At 41.4% G+C, this 20426-nt stretch overlaps 1 protein-coding gene across 1 annotated transcript in view; it reads left to right on the forward strand.

The window, feature by feature from the left end:
* Positions 1 to 20426, forward strand: part of LOC126401659 (FERM and PDZ domain-containing protein 4-like) — a 63770-nt gene that overhangs the window by 25890 nt on the left and 17454 nt on the right. The window contains exons 2-7 of the mRNA XM_050063018.1: positions 4142 to 4264; positions 12008 to 12159; positions 14145 to 14247; positions 16937 to 16982; positions 18604 to 18708; positions 18956 to 19063. Of these exons, the coding sequence (XP_049918975.1) occupies positions 4142 to 4264; positions 12008 to 12159; positions 14145 to 14247; positions 16937 to 16982; positions 18604 to 18708; positions 18956 to 19063 (637 nt within the window). The remainder of the gene's footprint in view (positions 1 to 4141; positions 4265 to 12007; positions 12160 to 14144; positions 14248 to 16936; positions 16983 to 18603; positions 18709 to 18955; positions 19064 to 20426) is intronic.

Here is a 20426-nt window from a genome sequence, read left to right on the forward strand (position 1 = left end):
ACTTTTAGAAACAATTTTTAGGGAGGAGAAAGAGTCTGAACCATTTCAGCAAAAAGGGTTGAGGATGTAGTTTTCAATGCTGCTTTTAGGATTTCCCTTTAAACATGCAGCTGTAAAATTAGTGTGTCTGTCACTGTTATGAAAGGTAAGCACAGTTACTTGATTTCATGTGCTCATTCAGTGCAATTTAGTAGTGCTTGAGCTTGAATCCTCATGTAAATCCCTTCGTTTTGCTCAGAGAGAGCAGCTTGGAGCATGGATGGATTACTGAATGTGCCTACCAGACAGACGCAGGGACCCATTGTGTCAGGGCCCCCCTGGTCATTACGTAAAATTTCACTCAAATTAACAGGTAGGGACCAAGAAGAGACAAAAAATGGCCATAAAGATACACAAAACAACAACAAACACATGTGAAGGAACTAAAAAGAGACACATAACCTCTACAAAAAGACACAAAACGACCAAATAGGACACAAACATACCTCAGAGACACAAATTGACCTTTAAAGAGACACAAAACGACAACAAAAAGACACAAAACGACCAAAAAGGACACAAACTAACCTCAAAGAGACAAAAAATGTACCTTTAAAAAGACACATAACGATAACAAAGACATGCTAAGGAACTAAAAAGAGACAAAACGACTACTAAAAGACACAAAATGACCAAAAAAAAGACACAAACATACGTCAAAGAGACACAAATTGACCTTTAAAGAGACACAAAACAACAACACAGACATGCAAAGGAACTAAAAGGAGACACAAAATGACTACTAAAGACACAAAATGACCAAAAAAGACACAAACATACCTCAGAGATACAAATTGACCTTCAAAGAGACACAAATTGACCTTTATAGAGACACAAAATGACCAAAAAAAGACAAACATACCTCAGAGATACAAATTGACCTTCAAAGAGACACAAATTGACCTATACAGAGACACAAAACGACAACAAACACATGCAAAGGAACTAAAAAGAGACACAAAACGACTACAAAAAGACACAAAATGACCAAAAAATACACAAACATACCTCAGCGACACAAACTGACCTTTAAAGAGACACAAAACGATAATAAAGACATGCAAAGGAGCTAAAAAGAGACAAAACGACTACTAAAAGACACAAAATGACAAAAAAAGACACAAATATACTTCAAAGAGACACAAATTGACCTTAAAAGAGACACAAAACCAATACAAAAAGACACAAAATGGCCAAAAAAGACACAAACATACCTCAGAATGATACAAAATGACCTCAAAGAGATGCAAAGGAACTACAGAGAGATGCAAAACAATTACAAACGGACGCAAAGGAACTACAAAGAAACATTAAATGACCAAGGAAGACACATCTATATGTCGAAGAGACACAGAATTACAACAAAGACACACAAAGGAACTACAAAGAGACAAATTAATACAAAGAGGCACAAAACAACCACAAAGATACACAAATATACCTCTAAGAGACACAAAATGACCTCAAAGAGATACAAAACAACCACAGAGACACAAAATGACCAAAAAAGACACAGATATACCCCAAAGCTTCACAAAATGACTACAAAGAGATTCAACTGGACTACAACTGGACTACAAAGAGACACATAATGACCTCAAAGAGACACAATACAGTTACAAAAAAGCACAAAACAACAGTGAGAACAAATAAAATTATCACTGAGACGCAAAACCATAAAAGGTGCTGATAACTATAAAGAGACGCAAAACAACAACAAAAAGAGGCGGAGCCAGCACAATGTCTGCGTGTCTTGCTTCTATATAGGAGAGGTGGTGGGGCCCTTGGCATGTCTGTGCCCAGGGGCCCATTGTCTCATGAGGACTTACATTTTTAAGGAGTATTTTTTGCCACCGACGACGGCAATATCACTCAACTATAACTTTTGTCTTCCTGGCAGAGCCGTTTGCCCTTTTCTGTCTCGTTCTGACATGAAAAGAACGACTTGTTTTTAGCTGGAGGAAAACCAAAAGTGAAGAGTGAAATATTAATGCCATCCAGGTGAACTGTAAGAGTCAGTTTCGTCTCAACACTTCCCGCTGTGTAGCTCCAGCTCAGAGATGGAGCGGTGTTTCCACACACGTTGCTGCTCTCTGAAAAGCCTCTTACTCCACACACACTCGCATACACAGTACATGCACGGTTGCACACACACTGTCTCTCCCTCTCATTTTCTCTCTCTCTCTCTCTCATACACAAATACTCATACTCTCTCACACACACACAGCATGGATTTGTTTTCTCTGTGATGAGAGGGATTATGGGATAAAGGAGGCGAGGCCACGGCAGTTTAGTTCAGTTTGGACCAAAGCTGCTCTCGGCAGCAGCACAATGACAAACACAGATGAATGTCTGGCTACACACTGGAGATCCGCACAGCCGTTAACGCCGCGGCCTCCGTATATTTTGAGCACAAGAGCCTCTGATTGGGATTCTGAAGTGGCGGTGGATCTGTTTTTCTTGTGGATGACTGAAGATCAGCAGAAGCACGAGCGTCTGACTGGAATCCGTGCGTGGCAACAGAATCAAGAGGAGTTAAACTCGAAAGCCCGAGAGTGCTGAGATGGATCTATTGCCTTCTTTTTTGTTTCACTGTCTTTGCAGCTGCTGTTAATGGAAGCATGGGAGATGTGTGTGTTTCTTGAGACAACTGGAGTATCATTAGTGAACTTTTTTTTCTCCTACACATCTGATCCGCAGCATGACTGAGAGGGTCTGACGCTTTCACCAGCAGCTTCACTGCACTCCAGTGGAGCTTGTTTTGCACTTTTCATCTAAGGCCAAGTTTCTTTTTCACACCCTGCAAGCTATGACATGACTGACTGATGTATTCAACTCATCAGCAGCACAATATGGGAATCGATCAGCTGGATTCCTACGGTGATGACGTCCTCATCTAGTACGCGCTTTCCTCTATTTTAAGAATTTGTATCGACAGCTGAATCAATCTGGGCCTTTGCTTTTGAATGGCAAACGCCCAAGAGCTGAGGCTGTGATGGGTGACGTCACACAGTGGAGAATATGCTGTGTAACAGAGTATCAGTCTAGATCTTGGCACTGCAATGCCATTAATCTATTCATTGTTACTGTAGCTATGCATCAGCTCGCTGTCGTAGATTTGAGGTCAGGACAATAAACCCGTCCTCACGGTTTATGGCTGTGGGAGGAAACGTTCTCCAAAATAAATCAAATATGAAAATGAAGTGCATAGATGATTGAATTCAGTGTTATTCCTCCGGCTTGATGATCTTTTACTGCATTCGGGATTATTTCTGTGGAGAGTTTTATGATCTGTGCATGATTAGTCACTGTAGCATGTGAGACTTAACTCAGCCCGGATGACTCAGGAGGGTGGTCTCTTCAATTTTCTTTAGACGGTGGACTTTATTTGCACAGTTCACGCTGAGGTGACACATTGGACCCCTGTCTCCTCCCTCTGCCTCTCTACATTTTCCCCAAACCCTCTGTGACATTGTTTGAGTAATCTGCGATAACCAAATCAGCTGTCACATCAGTGCCTTCCCTCGCCGCACGTGCGCAATCTCGCAGAGCAAGTACCACAGCGCTTGCCCGTGCACGAAGCCATCGATCGGCCATCTACGGACCCGATGAGCTGTTATTTGACTGCGGTCGATTGCACTAAGCAGTGCTATCTCACACTGCAAGCCACACGCAGAGAGACAAGAGGTCACACTAATTGGGCTGGGAGGGATCTAACCGGAGCGTCTCTGAGTGTTTTTATCCAGAGAGGACAGAAAAAAAGATTCATCAATTCACCTCTGATTCCTTTCTTAAATTATAAATCAGGAGGTTCATGCGCTGTGATGTTTATTTATGAGTTCTGTTCTCTGTGGATCTTCTCTCTGCATGAAAGTCCAATCAATCTACAGATTTGTTGCAGCTATTAAAAGTCTAATCCAGTAGTTTTGTTTAAATGTTTTTAAATGCTTGTTTTCTTAGAGGTGACTCCAAGATACTAGATTGAAACTATATAGGAATCAAATGGTTTTACTTGAGAATCTGAGTCTTTAATATATTCCACACAACGCTTACAAAAATACCTAACAATCAAATGCTGATTTTCTTATTCTTTATGTTGCAGCCATAAGAACAAAATGTCGGGCTGGCCACCCCCTGGCCCAGGCTCCTGGGGTGGACTGCAGGGGCCTCCATACAACTGGGACAGCATGAACAGCACCAGGGAGGGACGGGACTGCCTCACCACGTATGTACAGCATGACACCAAGTTTGGGCCGGGTAGGTCATGAGGTGGGAGGGTGGATCGGTCAAACAGACACAGGACTTTGACCTAGGAGACCACTATTTGTGTCCCGTGTAGAAAGCAAAAGTCAACATTGACTTATTTTGACAATGTAAGGTTAGTGATTTATGTCAGTAAATAAAGACGAAGAATTAAATTATGTATACACATCTGTCAAAGAGCACTCACCTCGGTTGCGTCTGTGCACGTATGTCTTTTGTTGCAACTTACCGACGACCAATACTCAGTCGCAGAGATGGGGAGATTGGCTTTCTGTAGTTGGTCTCCACCCTTTACTCCCCCACAGTGTGCCATTTAATTGACACTTCTACAACCCCGCAAAACCCTCGGCAGTGCAGGATTTGGTTCGGATGCAGCCTAATGAGCGGAAACGGACACACCAGCCTTGAGCATCCAAAACTGGCCCTAGAGGGATTTGTAGAGCATCACAGTTTGACTCGTATGCCACAGACCAAGTGACGGTATTTAACGAGTTGGGAGTGACTGTGTGTTGGTTCATGTTGGTTTGGATGGGGTGCAATCATCGTTACAGTCCACACAGATGGTTTCATTATAAAGATCTACTGGAGAATGATAACCGTCCATATTCATCAAACTTCTAAAGCCGGATGGATGGAGGGCTCATGTCAGAGAATGCCACAGCAAGCGAACACGCTGTAATCTGATAGTGTGTAACTGACATGTCCAGCTGACTAACCCTAAAACCAACCACTGATGACACTATCAGCCAGCTTGAGTGGAGCTTAGACGGGCCAGTTCACATCGCTGTGTTCTAATGTTCAAAAACAGCTGCGAATCTTTGGTTTGATCTGGGCGTAAGAGATACGCTTTTGAATACTACAAGGAGTCAGTTTCAAATCAAAAAAGTTTTAAAAGTTTTAACCTGCCCTTTCCTCTCCAGAAGCAAAAAAAAAGTCGCCATTTTCAGGTAGTTTTGCATTCCACGTGTGTGTGCAGTGACTGTTGTCTGTGTAAATCTGTTATGCAGGAAGTACATTTCAACCAGGTAAATGTGCAAATCCTCAAATTGGAGAGCCATGGAGGGCTTGGCATACAGAACGTTATGCACAGTGAATCTGGCTACCGCAGTGGAACAGACTCTGTGTTAGGCAGACGTGTCTGATTTTGATAAGCTGTGATCCAATTAACTTCATTGACATGGTGTTTTGATGTACAAATTGCTTTATGCGGTGATAAAACTATACTGTGAGTTAATTGACAATGGATTCATATGTGTACCTTTCCTTTGTTTGTTTCCTTTCCTGCTTGTACTCTCGTTTTCCAATTACCTTTCCTCCTCTTTTTTTATTATTTTTATTATTTATTTCTTCTACTTCTCACTTTCCCTCGCATCTGTTTGACTTTTCATCATCTATTTTCTAACTATTCTCTCTCTTTACTGCTATATGACCTCCCCCTGGCTCCTCTTTTTTCTCTTTGACATGTCCTTTTCTTCTGTCCTCCTCTTTGCTTTGACCTCTTGACATCAATTCCTTTCCCCTGGTCTCTGCTTTCCCAACGCTGGTTTTCTGAGTTTCAGTGGACAAATGCAGCACTGATAAAGTAACACATTCAACACTAGGCACACTAAGATCATTTTCAACACCTCTGCCACTATCTTCTGTACTTCTTTTTCTGTTTTATCACATGCTTTCATCACGTCTTATTACCACACCATATATCTTCCTATACATCCTGTCTATACATTGTTATATTTCCTTCTTTCCTCTCCACCATTTCATTTCCTTTCTTACTTTTATCTCTCGTCTTTTCTGCCAATTTCCTCCTCTTTGCCACTCCCCCATTAAATTCTCCCCTCCTGTTCATCTCATGATGGAGGGTCAAATATGACAAGGGAGACAGCTCTGGTTATGTGGCTTTGTTCTCAGAGAAAAGCTGTTGGTGTTAGACGAGGTGACACAGATTGAGTGTCACAAATGGATTCCTGGGAGACAGAGAAGGAAAGACAAAAGAGAGCGAGAGTGAGTAAACCCCATAGATGATTTGATTATTTTGGACAGATAACTCCCCCCTAACCTTACCTGACATGATCCAGCAGGTTTTTGAATGCTGTCCTCCACTCAAGTGTCAGTGTGTTTGAAATCCCTGAAATATGTGCAGCTAGACTGTATTTAGTCAGCCCAGTCACCAGAATATAATGTTGCTGTTGTACCTTTTTTCAAACCGGGGATATTTTACATTACATTTGTCCATTTCAGTTCAGTCTGTAATTTTTTTACGAGAGTTAAGGACATTTCCAGCAGTTATTGTAGTGACAAAAGTGGGTATTTTTTTTAGCAATAGTTCGGGACATGTCCAACCGCGTTTGTACCGATACAAGTGGGTATTTTTAACGAGAGTTTGGGACATGTCCAGGTATTCTTGCAGCGACAAAAGTTGTTTGTTTTGTTTAACAAGAGTTGGGAACATGTTCAGCTGTGTCTGTAGTGACAAAAGCATGTAGTTTTTTAATGTGAGTTCGGCACATGTCCAGCTGTGTTTGTATTAACACATGTGGGTAGTGTTTAACAGGAGTTCGGCACATGTCCAGCCTTGTTTGTACCGACACAAGCGGGTATTTTATAACGAGACTTTGGGACATGTTCAGCCGTGATTGTAGCAACAAAAACTGGTATTTTCTTCCGAGAGTTTGGGACATCACCAGGTGTGCTTGCAGCAAAGTATGAAATGGGGCATGTACTTTTTTAACGAGAGTTTGGCACATGTCGACACATGGGTATTTTTTATCCAGAGTTTGGGACATGTCCGGCTGTTCTTGTAGTGACCAAAGTGGGTATTTTTTAGCGAATGTTCGGGACATTTCCAGCGGTGTTTGTAGTGATCAAACCGCGTATTTTAAGCCAAAAACATGATACTTTTTTCTAACCCCAAACAAGTGGTTTTGTGCCTTAACCTAACCACACATTAACCACAGCATTGTCACAACATAAAACTGAAAACCGAAGCATAGCTTTTTCAGCATATCTGCAACTGTAACAGCATGGTTTGCACTAAAGTACAATGCCAGCTTTTTTTCTGGCAATTGGGTTGATTTATCTGCACAAACAGTGTCTAAAATTATTTAAAATTAATATAAATTATTACAGTGATAAATCAAGACATTGTATATTTTTTCCCATACTTTTAAAAATACCAGCGATGAGTGTCTTTTACATTACATTAAATTAATTTAGCAGGTGCTTTCATCCAAAGTGATATTCAGCAAGTTTATTCATACCCATAGAGACAAATTCCGAGTATGATGACCAATATGAAAAAGTGCCTCCTTAGTGGGGAAGGGGCAAATCCCAGTTGTTATCGCCACAGCACACACCACTACACTCTTTCCCCTGAAGAACCACAAGGTCATTTCTTAGGTGGGGTTTTCAAATCCACTCTGAGATGGCTACCAGTCACATCGATATAAAAATGTTGCAAATCCAAGATTGCCAGAAAACAATCAGTTAATTTTGCTAATATGTGATTGCTTGGAATCCCCAGAGATGAAAAAATTTGTTTCTCTATGGAAACAAAAATAGAAAAACCTGGCCAAATTAATCTCACAGTAAATATATCATAATATCACCCAGCTCTTCTCATATGCACAGCTAAAGTAAGTGGTGCCAGCTGGCTAAGACTAGGTTTGCTATGTTTATTAAGCCTGTTATGTAACTGTAACGTACTACTCTTTGTCCTGGACTGTATCACATCTTTTTTGACTCGTGGTAGTTACCTGTTGAAGTCCTTTGAAACTTGCTCTTGATAATAGACTTGATAATAGTAGATAGCATTTTTTGCAGATGGGTTATCCTTGTAATATCTGTCAGTAGCTGGCTACTGAAATACAAGTTAAGTGTCGGCATTTAAAACCACTTGCATGCTCTCCCATCCATCCAATGACAAGCAGCAACACCAGGATTTGACCTTTTTGTATTCAGCTTTCCCCTGACCCCCTGACATCCGAGCTCTGCCCTCCCGTGGGATTAAACCCCAGCGACCCTGACAGGGAAGATGAGCCCACACCACAGATTGGAACATGCTTCATTACAGACAGATTTAGTTTGAGATTTCAGCGCCGTATGTACAATACAGATCAATGCAGTGATGAGAGAGGGAATGAGAAAGCGCAAGAGGGACACAAGGTGGCGGAGATTGGGACTGATCCGGATTGGTGGGAGATGAAGTCGCGTCCCGGATGGTAAGAACATACTTTATCATCAGGGCAGATTTAGTCAAAGCTGCAGGTATAGAACCAGATAAATATCAATGGGTAAAGCCACACTGCTCATGTAAAATATGATAACAAAATTACCTGATAAAATAAAAGTTAGAAAGTTAAGTGTAGTTGCAAACCAAACACCTGTGACTATGTGAAGGTTAGAATGGATGAGGCAGGAAATATATTATGCTCCGCTATATGGACAGTAGAGGTAGACAAAGATGGAATGGATGTTGGCCAGGTAACAATGGACACCCTGTACTGGACTTAATGTGCAGAGAGAAGGCAATGGCTGCCAAGGGAGCCTTTTAAGCTGTGAAAGAGGGAGGGAGGTAGAAATGGAGACAGAGGGAGAATGAGTTAACCCCACTGAAAGCATATATCACCTCTTAATTAACAGGCACTCTGCATTCTCAGTGTCCCGGTCGAGACAGACGTCTGAGGTTCAGCGAGCAGAAGGGTTTAATTTAATATGGTACATTTACATTTTAGTGGTGCTCTCATCCTGAGTGACTTGCACTAAGGCAAAGAAAAGGACAGTGTGATATTTCACCAATATTAACCTACATTAGCGTTGCATTAAATGTTGGTGGCCCCATATAGCCAGCAACAGTTCTCTCTTTAATCAAGAGCATTGCCACCGTGGTTTAGTGTCAGTCCCTCAGAGAGAGCATAGATGTATGTCCGGACTAGTTATTGGAAACGACTGGTAAAATACCTGCACCTGGGGGCACAACCCCCGCTAGTGATAACTCCGTAAAAATCAGACGCCTTTCGTGGCGCTATAACAAATGAAAAAACAGCAATGGGTCGCTAAAACACATCCAGCCTTGTTGTTTGTTGGTCTTGAACAGTGGTGAGCAGCTTGGCTGGCATTTTGCTTTGGTCACAGGCGTCATGGCGTCTCAACTAGATGGAGATCAAGTTTTAGACTAATTACCTGGTTCTGATGACACCTTCCTGGCTTGATAGGCAGCGATATCTCTCTAAAAATCAAACAGTTGTCATGGCAGTATCCCTGGTAGAAACGCAACAGTGCCTCGCTGAAAAGCAGCTGGTTTTGTTGCTTGTTGTTCTCCAACAGTGGTCTGCAGTAGGCTCACCATTTTGTGCTGTTCAACGTACAAATATTTGTAAGTGCTATATCGTAGACAACTGGACTTGCTCACGTTTCTTGAAGACTTTTTGCCTCTCATCCAAGAAGCTTCTTCAGTTCTTCAATGAGAGGCAAAATGTCTTCACGAAACGCAAGCAAGTCCAGTTGCCTATGATATAACACTTACGATTACCATGACCTGGATGACTGAGAATCTTCATGGACAGCATATAATACTGGATGAAATCAACACGAGAAGCCGCAGGAAAAATGAAATAAGCAGTAACTAAGCCAAAAAAAGTTAATTTGGAAACTTCTTGCTTTTGTGTTTTGGCCATGCATTGCTTTATCCACCTACAACACAGTCTTACACAAAGACATGACATGGATTCAACCTCTCAACAAGGCATTGCATGGTGTTGGCATGGAATGATAACAATGCTGATACAAAGTCTTTTACGAACGCTCGCAGTTTCATTGTCAAACAACCGCAGTTTGGTTAGGTTTAGGGACAGAAAAAACAAGGCTTGGTTTCAAGATCAAAAAATTACTTTAAGTTAAGGAAAAGATAATGTTTTTGTTTAAAATAACTATGTAAAGGACATAACTGACATAAACTTACTTACTTTGTGTACTTACCTAAAGTACCAACTTAAAGTTCTCTGCATCCGTAAAGTCATGTGTAGGGTTGTGGCAGTATACCGGTTTTAAGATATTCTGTGATGGAAAGTGACGGTTATCATACAATGTACATTTGCAGATTTACGATATTGAAAAACAAAATGCACCTGGACAGAGAATCCACTTTTATTTCAGATATTTTCTAAAGGAAGACTTTTACACTTCCTTCCATTAAATGATGGTTTAAAGTTTCATTTATACCCTGAAACCACAATATTTTTTGAGATGGATATTGTACCATGAAAATCTTATACCATTGTAACCCCAGTCACTTAACTACGTTGTCTTGATTTTACACAGGATATGAACGTCAGTCTCCTGGTTGAAAGTCCATGTTAATTTGACCCATGACCCATCCACCACCCCTCCTGCCCGCCTTTCACGGACTTTCTCTTTCTTTATACTTACCGTAAAACTTGGTGTATAAGTCGCACTTTTTTCCCCTTTTTTTTCATCTAAAAAGTTGGGTGCGGGTTATAGACCGGTGCGACCTATAGACCAAGGTAAATGCTGACATAGGTAATTTGACCCACAAGATGGCGCTACGTAGTAATTTAAACTCATTCGTTTTTGGGATTTGAGTAAGCATGTATAGTTACAGCCCACACTGTAATAAGGTACTGTAATGCTGTCTTTTTAAAAAAGAAAAAAGAAGTTTAACATTAATTTAAACTCATTTTTATGGCTCAGATGTTGTTATGCCGTAATTTTATTTCCTGAAGAGGTTGTTTGGAAAATTGCAATCTGAAAAGTAACCAAAGCTGCTTAAGAGGTTATTGTGTTTTGAATGTGTTTCAAATTAAAAATAAAGGGAAACAGTGTAGGAATAACTTGTATAACGTTTTTATTAACAAATAGTAATATAAAACTTTGTTTTCCCTGTTTGAGACCTTAAAAAATAGACTGCGATTTATATGCCAGTGCGACTTATATTCTGAGTTTTACGGTAATTTGTGTGTCCACCAAGATGATTTTGACTTAAACTGAAACACCAAGAGCTTTGGATGTTGGTGAATCACAGTCACATGGAAAGCTTATGTATACCTGTTGCACTTGATGGCTACATACATGATGTTGTACAAATAGGATGAAAAACAATCAACAGCGGCAGTTAACAGACCTTTTTGACCTTTACACATTAATATTAGATAGCTGTGACTTTGATTCGGAATAGTCTGCAGACTCTTATATGAAAGTCAGAGGCAAATTGGTTCCAGATTGCACATCTTAGGCTTTTTATGAATGCGGGACCTGTGCTCTCTTTTATAAGTGGCACTTAAGCATAAAATGTTGTGCTAATGACCAACCCTGAGCCAAGGCTGTGACTTATGAGCAACTGATTGGATAACTCAAATCATTCATTATAAGTTTAATGTTTTCTTTCAGAGCTGAAGGTAATTCCTGGTGTAGGAATGACTGAATTGATTGGATTTTAATGTGCACTGTGTCAGATTCTGTAAGAGACCCTCCTCTAACAAGCAGGACAGGTTTGATCCCAGTAACAGTTATAGTGCCCATTACCAGCTACATGTCTTTTTGAAGTGAAACTATTTGCTGACTCATTTGTGAGTCAGCAAACTATATGTGAATCAAAGTCAGAGTGAATTGTGTGATGTCCGTATTGTACCACATAGAGATTTTGGTTGAGCTTGTCTCAATCACCATGTTCCTCCTCTCCTTTACTTTCCAGCCAAGTGTCCCAGAGCAGCTCCCTGGAGGAGGTCCACCTGGATGGGGTCCCACCCGCCCCTCGCCTGGTGGAGATGAGACGGGACCCAGTCCTGGGCTTCGGCTTTGTGGCAGGCAGTGAGAAACCGGTGGTGGTCCGCTCTGTCACACCAGGTAGGCTGTGACAGTGTCTTTTCTAATATCACCACAAGGGGTCGCCAAAGTTAGAAGTGTCACATCCAACCCATCAGGGTCTTAAATCAGATTTTTAATGGAATGACCCAGCATTATTGACACATAGCCCATACAGTCTCCAATCCTCAAATTAAACAAGGGAACACGATATATAATATGTAACCCCAAATATTTCGTTTTGTTTGCTTTCTGTTATATCCGGTGGTTTCATCAGACACGCATAAAAATATTTTAACTGATAAATGTCGACCCAATTGCCAGAATAAATGTTGGCATTGTACATTACAAACCACAGACACATGACCTTTGTACATTATTATGTAGCGCATACATTCAAACTTTACATTTCAAAAACGCTGGTTCGATTTAGGCACAAAAACCTCTTGGTTATAGTTAGGAAAGGATTCCATTTTGGCTTAAAATACCAAGATCTAGTGACACAATCCCTGCTAGAAATGCAGCAATGTCTCAATTGCTTTTTGTGACACTATTCCCATGAAAAAGCAGCAACAGGTCACTAATAAACACCAACGTTTGGTGGCTACAAAGCCACTTGAAACCCAGCAACGGGTAGCTGAAACACAACTGGTTTTGTTGTTTGTTGGTCTGGAACAGTGGTCTGTGCAAGCTTGGCAGGCATCTTGCCGAGCTCACAGGCACCAAGGTGTCTCGCCTAGGTGAAGATCCTGTGCCGGTCCTTTGCCGGCATGAAATGCAGCAATGTCTTGGTAAAAAACGAACACTTGTCATGACACTATCCACAGTGGAAACACAACAGTGACTCGCTAAATAGCAGCCGGATTTGTTGTTTGTTGGTCCTGAACAGTGGTCTGCAGCTTGGCAACTGTCTCGCCTAGGTGACAAACCATCCACCACACCCTCCGCCACCTGTTGACAATTAGCTTGTGTACTACATCACTTTATAAATGTTGATATGATACGTGTAAAATGTACAAATGTATCGTATTCATAGTTTGCAGAAACGTACAATGCCAACATTTTCCTCTGGCAACTGTAAATGTTGTATTGCTTCCTGATTTAGCCCATGGATATATTGGGTAAGACATGGATCAACTTTTTAGAGTTTTTAAAACAACACGAGGGATTATTTCTTGGTGCAAAAGTCCATTCACTCCTGCAGATGTTAGATGACTGACAACAAGAAGAGTAGTATTCACTGCCTGCACTTGAAACCCTCAACACTGGTGGGATAATATGATGCCACAAGAGAAACTAAAATAACTGTAACAGAAACAGGTAAGAAAACAAGCCCTGATGCCTCCAGCTGTGCTCGTGTACTACAGGAATCCAAGAGTTTGCATGTAGACTGAATGCACTGAGTGATTTTATTAGTTCCCCCTGACTGTGTGCAGAGTGCTAATCACTGCACACAGTTGCTGTAATGATTGTTTAGAAGGAAACCATGCAGGCTGTTGGCTTCTCCAGCCTATGATTGCACAAGTAAGTACTATTGACCCCATGCAAGAAAGACAATAAACACAAATTAATGGTTTTTTTTAATGCTGGAAGTATTTTGGTTGATTGGCTGATATCCAAATTAGTGCCAAACCACTGCTTACAGACTCGTATCAGCCGTCAGCCCCAGTGGCAGCGCAGACACAAACAGTGATTAGGCATCTCAAAAATCAATCTGTGCTGAATCCCAAGCAGACAATTGAACTAATGAATATTCTATATAGAGTTGTTGGCCAAGGAAAGGAATATATGTGCTTGAGGACGCAGCTGTTTATCACTACTCACACTTGTTGCACCTGTCAGGAGACGGACACACCCAAATTACCTATAAGCTGACAGATTTATACACACAATATCACGCTTACACACGTTTGCAGTGTTCATTCAGCCACACTGATTCATTCCCAGACAATCTTTAGCTGACAGACTGAAACTATATTTTTCTGTGTGATCAACTCTGGCTTGTTTGCATGTGTGTGTGTGTGCAGGTGGTCCGTCAGAGGGGAAGCTGTTGCCCGGGGATGAGATCATCATGATCAACGATGAACCTGTCAGCTCGGCTCCGAGAGAAAGAGTCATCGACCTTGTCAGGTGAATACAGAAAGCCATCGGGACACTGTGATATGTTAATCAGTGGGTGGAATACAAAAAAGAAATCCTCTCCCGAACCTGTACTGATGGTTAGCGCCTCATATTTAAAGGGCTAGTTCACTCATATTATCCAGCCATGCATATTATTTGATTTTTATTTGTCTGGATTTTGAGATACCCCTCCACCTGTCATGTTTTCTAAAGGTGTTTTTTTTTTAATGATGTGAGCACCACAAACAAAGTTCTGCATGGAAGAATAATTTGGAGGAACTGACTGTATAAACCTGCCATGAGCAATAAAATTCAATGCCTGATGCAGAGGCATATAGTTTTCAAACACAACGTGGCTTTAGGTGATTAATTTGAGGCACCTCTGGGTTACATTGCCTTAAAGGTCCAGTGTGTAGGATTTAGAGGGATATATTGCAGAAATGGAATTCAATATAATAAGTGTGTTTTCTTTAGCGTTTAATCACCCGAAAATAAGAATCATTTTGTTTTCGTTACCTTAGAATGAGCCACAGGGGACACAAGGAGCAGCCTCTCTGTGACGAAAAGCGTCGGACTAACTGCTTTTTTAATGCAAAACTGCTTTATTCTGTGTGTTTACTGGTGTAAGGCCTTGTTTACATGGATACTGATACAAATAAAAACAGATTTTTATTTATCCTGTATAAAAAATTTTTTTGGGTTAACACAATCAGTTGTAAAATGATATCCCTGTTTACACAAAAACGCAAAAACGGTGGCTTTTGGCTGCAATTAGCATGCCAGGCCAGTAGGTGGCGATACGCCATAGGTCAGACACCATATTTGATTTGTTTTCCTCTTGGTGCTAGTGATAAAAGCAATGATAAAGTACATTTTAACCTTATGTAGCATAGTTAGCTGCTATACACTTACTAATATTGGGCACAGCAGACGTCTTTGTGCGCCGTTGTAGCGTTGATGTTGATGCAGCAGTGCTAAGTTCATTTGTAAGCTCGTAAGTAGTCCCAAAAGTGCGCGAACTGGGTTGCAACGTCATCCGCCTCCATAGAAATGGATATTTTTAAAAACTGTCACTTTGGAAGCTGTTTTTGAAAATCTCTGTTTTCCTCGAAAAAAACGCCGGTTACGTGTAAAATGATAGGTGAAAACGAAAAAATAAATACCAGTTTTACCAGTTTGCGGATAATTCGGCTCCCACTGAAAACCTCCTGAACTTCGGGATCTTAAAGCTGCAGTAGGTAGAAAGCCTGAAAACGGTTGATTTTTGAGTCTCATCTGAGTTAGGTTTCGTTCGTCTCCGCCCTGAGCCCCTCCTACCAGACGAGCACGCGAGTATAGTACTCCGCGGAGAGCCCTCGGCTCCACTCCCACGGCCGACCCTCGCGCCCTCCGGCCGGGCCCGGCCCCACCTCACCCTTCCCCTCCCTCCGGGGCACTGGAGAACCGAGTTCTGTCTTCCTTTTTTTGGGTTTAGCCGTGTAGGCACTTGTAGCCAATGCTGGAATAGCTATTTTACCTGGTGCACTCTTCGCCATTGCCGCTTGCTCTCCCCTTCTGCCGGCGGCACGGGAACGCGCATATGCCGTAGAACAGCCAATAGGAACGGAGTGGTCTGAGCTGACCTTTGATTGGTTGATGCACATCGGCACGATACTGATTCTTTAGAGGCTGAACACAGAGCCATGGTGAGGTGCAGAAACCTATTGTTTGTCTCAGACCACTTGAATCACATTATGCTCAGAGGATATTTTCAAATTTCTACTCAATTATACCAAAACAATGTCGCCTACTGGAGCTTTAAGTTACCAGAGAAAAAAGTCAAGCACACATTAGCAGGTGTTAGGCTAGCGGCCTGTCTCCGAAGTGGCAAAAAGTGTCGGAAAAACACTAATTGGTAATGTGAAACTGCTTTTTTCTATGTGTTGACCGGTTTAAATCACAGAGTCCGTTTGTTTTGGAGACCTCTGCTGATCATTCAGCTCCCACTAAAAACCTCCTGAACATTGAAGAAATTCTGATCGGGAGAAGTTATGCCACTAAACTCCTTTAATCTAACACACTGTTCCTTTAAAAGTCAATGTTGTGTTACAGTAAATGCCTTTATATTCCAATGCACAGCCTGAAATATTGAATTGTGTCTTAAATTGGCAGGTTTTATACTGATCATAGCAAAAACAAGCAAACCAGTGCCAGACAAAGTGCCAATTAAATCAACTCATTATCAATAATTTACTTCTAATATCTATTCAAGTCTTTAATTTCACAAAACTATGTGAAACTGCAACAAAGTGCTTGCCAAGTTTTAGTCATGCTTTACTCCCATCTGCATAATGTTTGGTTAATACAGCTCTGTTCATCACACAAACATAGCCATCATCACATAGCATTGAGACAAATGAATATTCAGGATTAATAATAAGGAAGAAAAAGCTATCTGGATGCACTCAGTTAACCGTGACTGAAGTCATGTTTTGATTCGCCAGGAATACTGTCACTTTTTCTTTTTTAATGGGAAACTAATGAGTGTTTGTGTATGTGTGTGTGCGTCTGGTATTAAGTGGTGATTGCCAGAGGCATCTCATTCCATTTCAGCCAAGCTAATCAAGTTCCTTCCCCTTATCTGCCATTGTCGCTCGCCGCGATTGTTGTTTTCCGATGATTTTTGTTGACTGTGTGATTTGCTGTCTTCTCGCTTCAGGAGCTGCAAAGAATCCATCATGTTGACTGTTGTCCAACCGTATCCCGTGAGTAGATCGGCTTTTGCAAAATGCACCACGAGGACTGTATGTATCAGATACGTTTATCTAGATAGTGCTGAAATGAAATCCAGGGAAAGGATTGCTTAGTATGTGTGTGTTGTTGCTCTGAATACATTTTGTATCCACTTGCTCTCTTTATCGACACTCCGTTCATTCACTGTACAGGCTGCAATTGTAAAGAATGGATACTTACGTTACAATAACTGAAACAAGAACATGATCATTATAGTATTATCTTCTCCATGCCAGAGATGTCACTGGCATTCCTCTGAATTCTCATAACCTTTCCTTTGAAAATACATTCTCCTCCAGTGTCTGCCCTTGATATCATATTTGGACAGGTGCAGATTTGTGGGTTGTACTGTACCTGCAATTTTCTCACAGTTGAAGCAGCCCTTGACTCCCCTCCAGGCCTCCGAAATTCCGTCCTGCATTTCAAGATGAAAGCTGCTGATCTTCAGTGTTTCTCTTACTCTCAACAAATCCCATAAAAAGATGGGGCCAACAATGAGTTGATCCTCTTTGTGCTATAATACTCCATTGTTGTCCGAAAACTACATCAGCAACCACACCGTTGCACTCAGTGACATGTTCTTCCACTGATCACACGATGAGTTTGCCCAGTTTTCGGCCATTGTCATTGTTTTCTCAAGTGCTGTTCACACGCCAGGTTGACTGACAGCAGTCGGTCAATGATGAGCTGTCGTTAAGCATCTGTTGCCCTAGTTTTTGCGGTGTGTCTCACACCATTGGACTAGTTGGCCCTTGTCAGCGGCTATATCTAAGTATCTATAAATCATCATAGGGTCACTTCTGGCTCCAAAAAACCAAGCTGGCGACAGTTGTAATGCTGAACTCAAGCCTTCAAAATCGGAGTCCACAAACCAATGGTTGATGTCACAGTAATGGCCATTATTATACAATCTATGCTCCCACCCTAGCGTCGGACGTACATGCTAAGTTGGCTGTTGGCTGTAGATGTCGCAGTGGGTTCAAGCGCAATTTTTTGGCCGAGACACGGGCAACGTGAGGCGACCCAACAGTCAGCCTTAGCCGCCAAGTTCTTTGATGTCGGTTTGATGTGCATGGGCCTTGCGCCAACAGCATCCACCATACAGTACCCACTAGGGAGTCAAATGTGTGTCAATCCACTGCTCAAAATAGTCCCACCACCATGTATTTGAAGCCCATTTTTAAAGATTTATGTCTTCGATAGAAATAGTGTGTTTGAGCGTAAGAGACGAGGTAAGGTCGTCAGAAAGTGCTATACCCACTTCCTCCTCTGTAACCCATCCATCATCCTAGTAATACACCCATTTTTATCAACGACCACTATACCACTGACGAAGAGATTAAGTAACACAATGCTGATTTGGGTGTTTTCATGGGATTTGTTGACATCAAGAAAACGTGACGTTATTGTGTTGATGTTTTATTGACTTTTTCAGATGTTACATGTAAAGCTAATGTGCTGGAAATCTGTCCCTTTCTTTTGTGCATGTGTTTATGCTTCTCTTTATCTCTCTCCCTCCCTCCATCTGTCTCTTTCTTCTCCTGTCCCTCCTCTTCCACTCCCTGTCTCTCTTTTTGGATGTTTGCCTCTTAGTCCCCTAAGTCGGCGTTCATCAGTGCAGCCAAAAAAGCCATGCTCAAGTCCAATCCGGTCAAAGTGCGCTTTGCAGAGGAGGTCATTATAAACGGCCAGGTTCCAGTCAGTTCTACCGCACACACACAAACACATACACACACACTTGTGTATGACCTATATAAGCAATGCCAGATGGTTACCACATAAGACAGACAGTGCATTGAATGCCAGATAGATAAGACAATCACAAAAATGTGTTGTGACGTGCCACTTTTATGGAATCATTTCACGTATTAAACCTCACCTGTCTTGTGTTGAAGGGACCTCATGTGCACAGCATGAAAAGACTGATCGTATTCTTTCTTTGCAGAACCCGGTGAAGGACAACTCTCTTCTGTTCATGCCAAATGTCCTGAAGGTCTACCTGGAGAATGGGCAGACAAAGTCTTTTCGCTTCGACAGCAGTACCTCTATCAAGGTGTGTGTGCGGGTGTGTGTGCGCGCGCCCCACACCTTGAGGCACACTCGGCAAAATTAGCAGTCTCTGCAGCATCTATAATTACAAAGGGAGGAATTCATTTAGAGTGCAAATTAGTGTGTCTTGGTGCACACACACACACACACACACACACGCAGACAGATCATGAAATTCAATCACTGTTTGAGCTCCATTTGTTTGAGCAACTCATTTATTCAGGTAAGGTGGCAAAGAGCATATTGAAATTTTTTTGACTTGTGATCCACTGTGGCTCCCAGCTTGTGCTTAAAGAAACAAAAGTGCTGAGTCACTCCTTTTCTCTGCGTCACCGGGAATACTGTGATGTTATCTTGATTAATCATATTCGTTTTATCCTCTTAACCCCCATCGGGACCTGAACTCTTCCATAGGTTGGTTAAAAATGACCTGTGTCAGTATTAAATACATGCTCATAATGTTAATTTAAATCCCACACCAGTATTGTTTAAAATGCATTAAGTTTATTGCCAAACTTGCTAGTAAGCTAGCTGGCTAAGCTACGTAGCTATAGCAACAGTTATGTGCAGCTCCAGTGATGTTAGCTTGTCGGCTAATGTTAGCTAGCTATAAAGAAGGGTAGTTTTACTGTTCCCCACATTTTCATGGGCAAAATTTCAAAACTTTTCCATGACTTTTCAAGAGCCCATACATTTTCATTCTTGCCATACATGTGTTTTTCTAATATATCAGATTCAAACTGTATTCAAACATAATTTAAGCTAGCTGGCATACATGAAGGGAGAGGTGGAACATGGGGGACAAGAAAAAATGTACACACATCAGAAATAAAATTTGCCGTTATGTTACATCACTGAAAGGTTATCCATAAAAGATTAGTGTAACAACTTCATTACACACAACTACCGTATTTACATGACTTTTCCAGGCCTGGAAAATGTGGTTGTGAAATTCCATGACCTTTCCAGGTTTTCCAAGACAGTGGGAACCCTGTGATTTGAATCCAGTAGCAGATACTCTTACATAACCCTTACTAAATTGTATTAATCATTGTCAAATAGAGTGTGCCAGGGCTGACGTCAAAACCCGAAAGTTTAGCATCGCGCTGGTTCCCAGAAGAGAAAGTGAATGTGATTTTTGTATTGCGTTTTGGATTATGTCAGAAATTAAGCTCTGAAGCTAACACAAGTTTATGATACTTACAGGTTTTGTTCAGCGAGATAATCTTCACATATGAACACCTTTCATACCGCATTTGAAGCTTAAATGTGATCGCCAGAAGTAAAAAGCTAACGTTAGGCTTTAACGGACTACATGACTACTCCACGGTCGCATGACTCTTTACGTCACCGCCACTAAGCTTTCA

Source organism: Epinephelus moara, chromosome 15 (genome assembly GCF_006386435.1).
Source record: "Epinephelus moara isolate mb chromosome 15, YSFRI_EMoa_1.0, whole genome shotgun sequence".
Lineage (NCBI taxonomy): Eukaryota > Metazoa > Chordata > Actinopteri > Perciformes > Serranidae > Epinephelus > Epinephelus moara.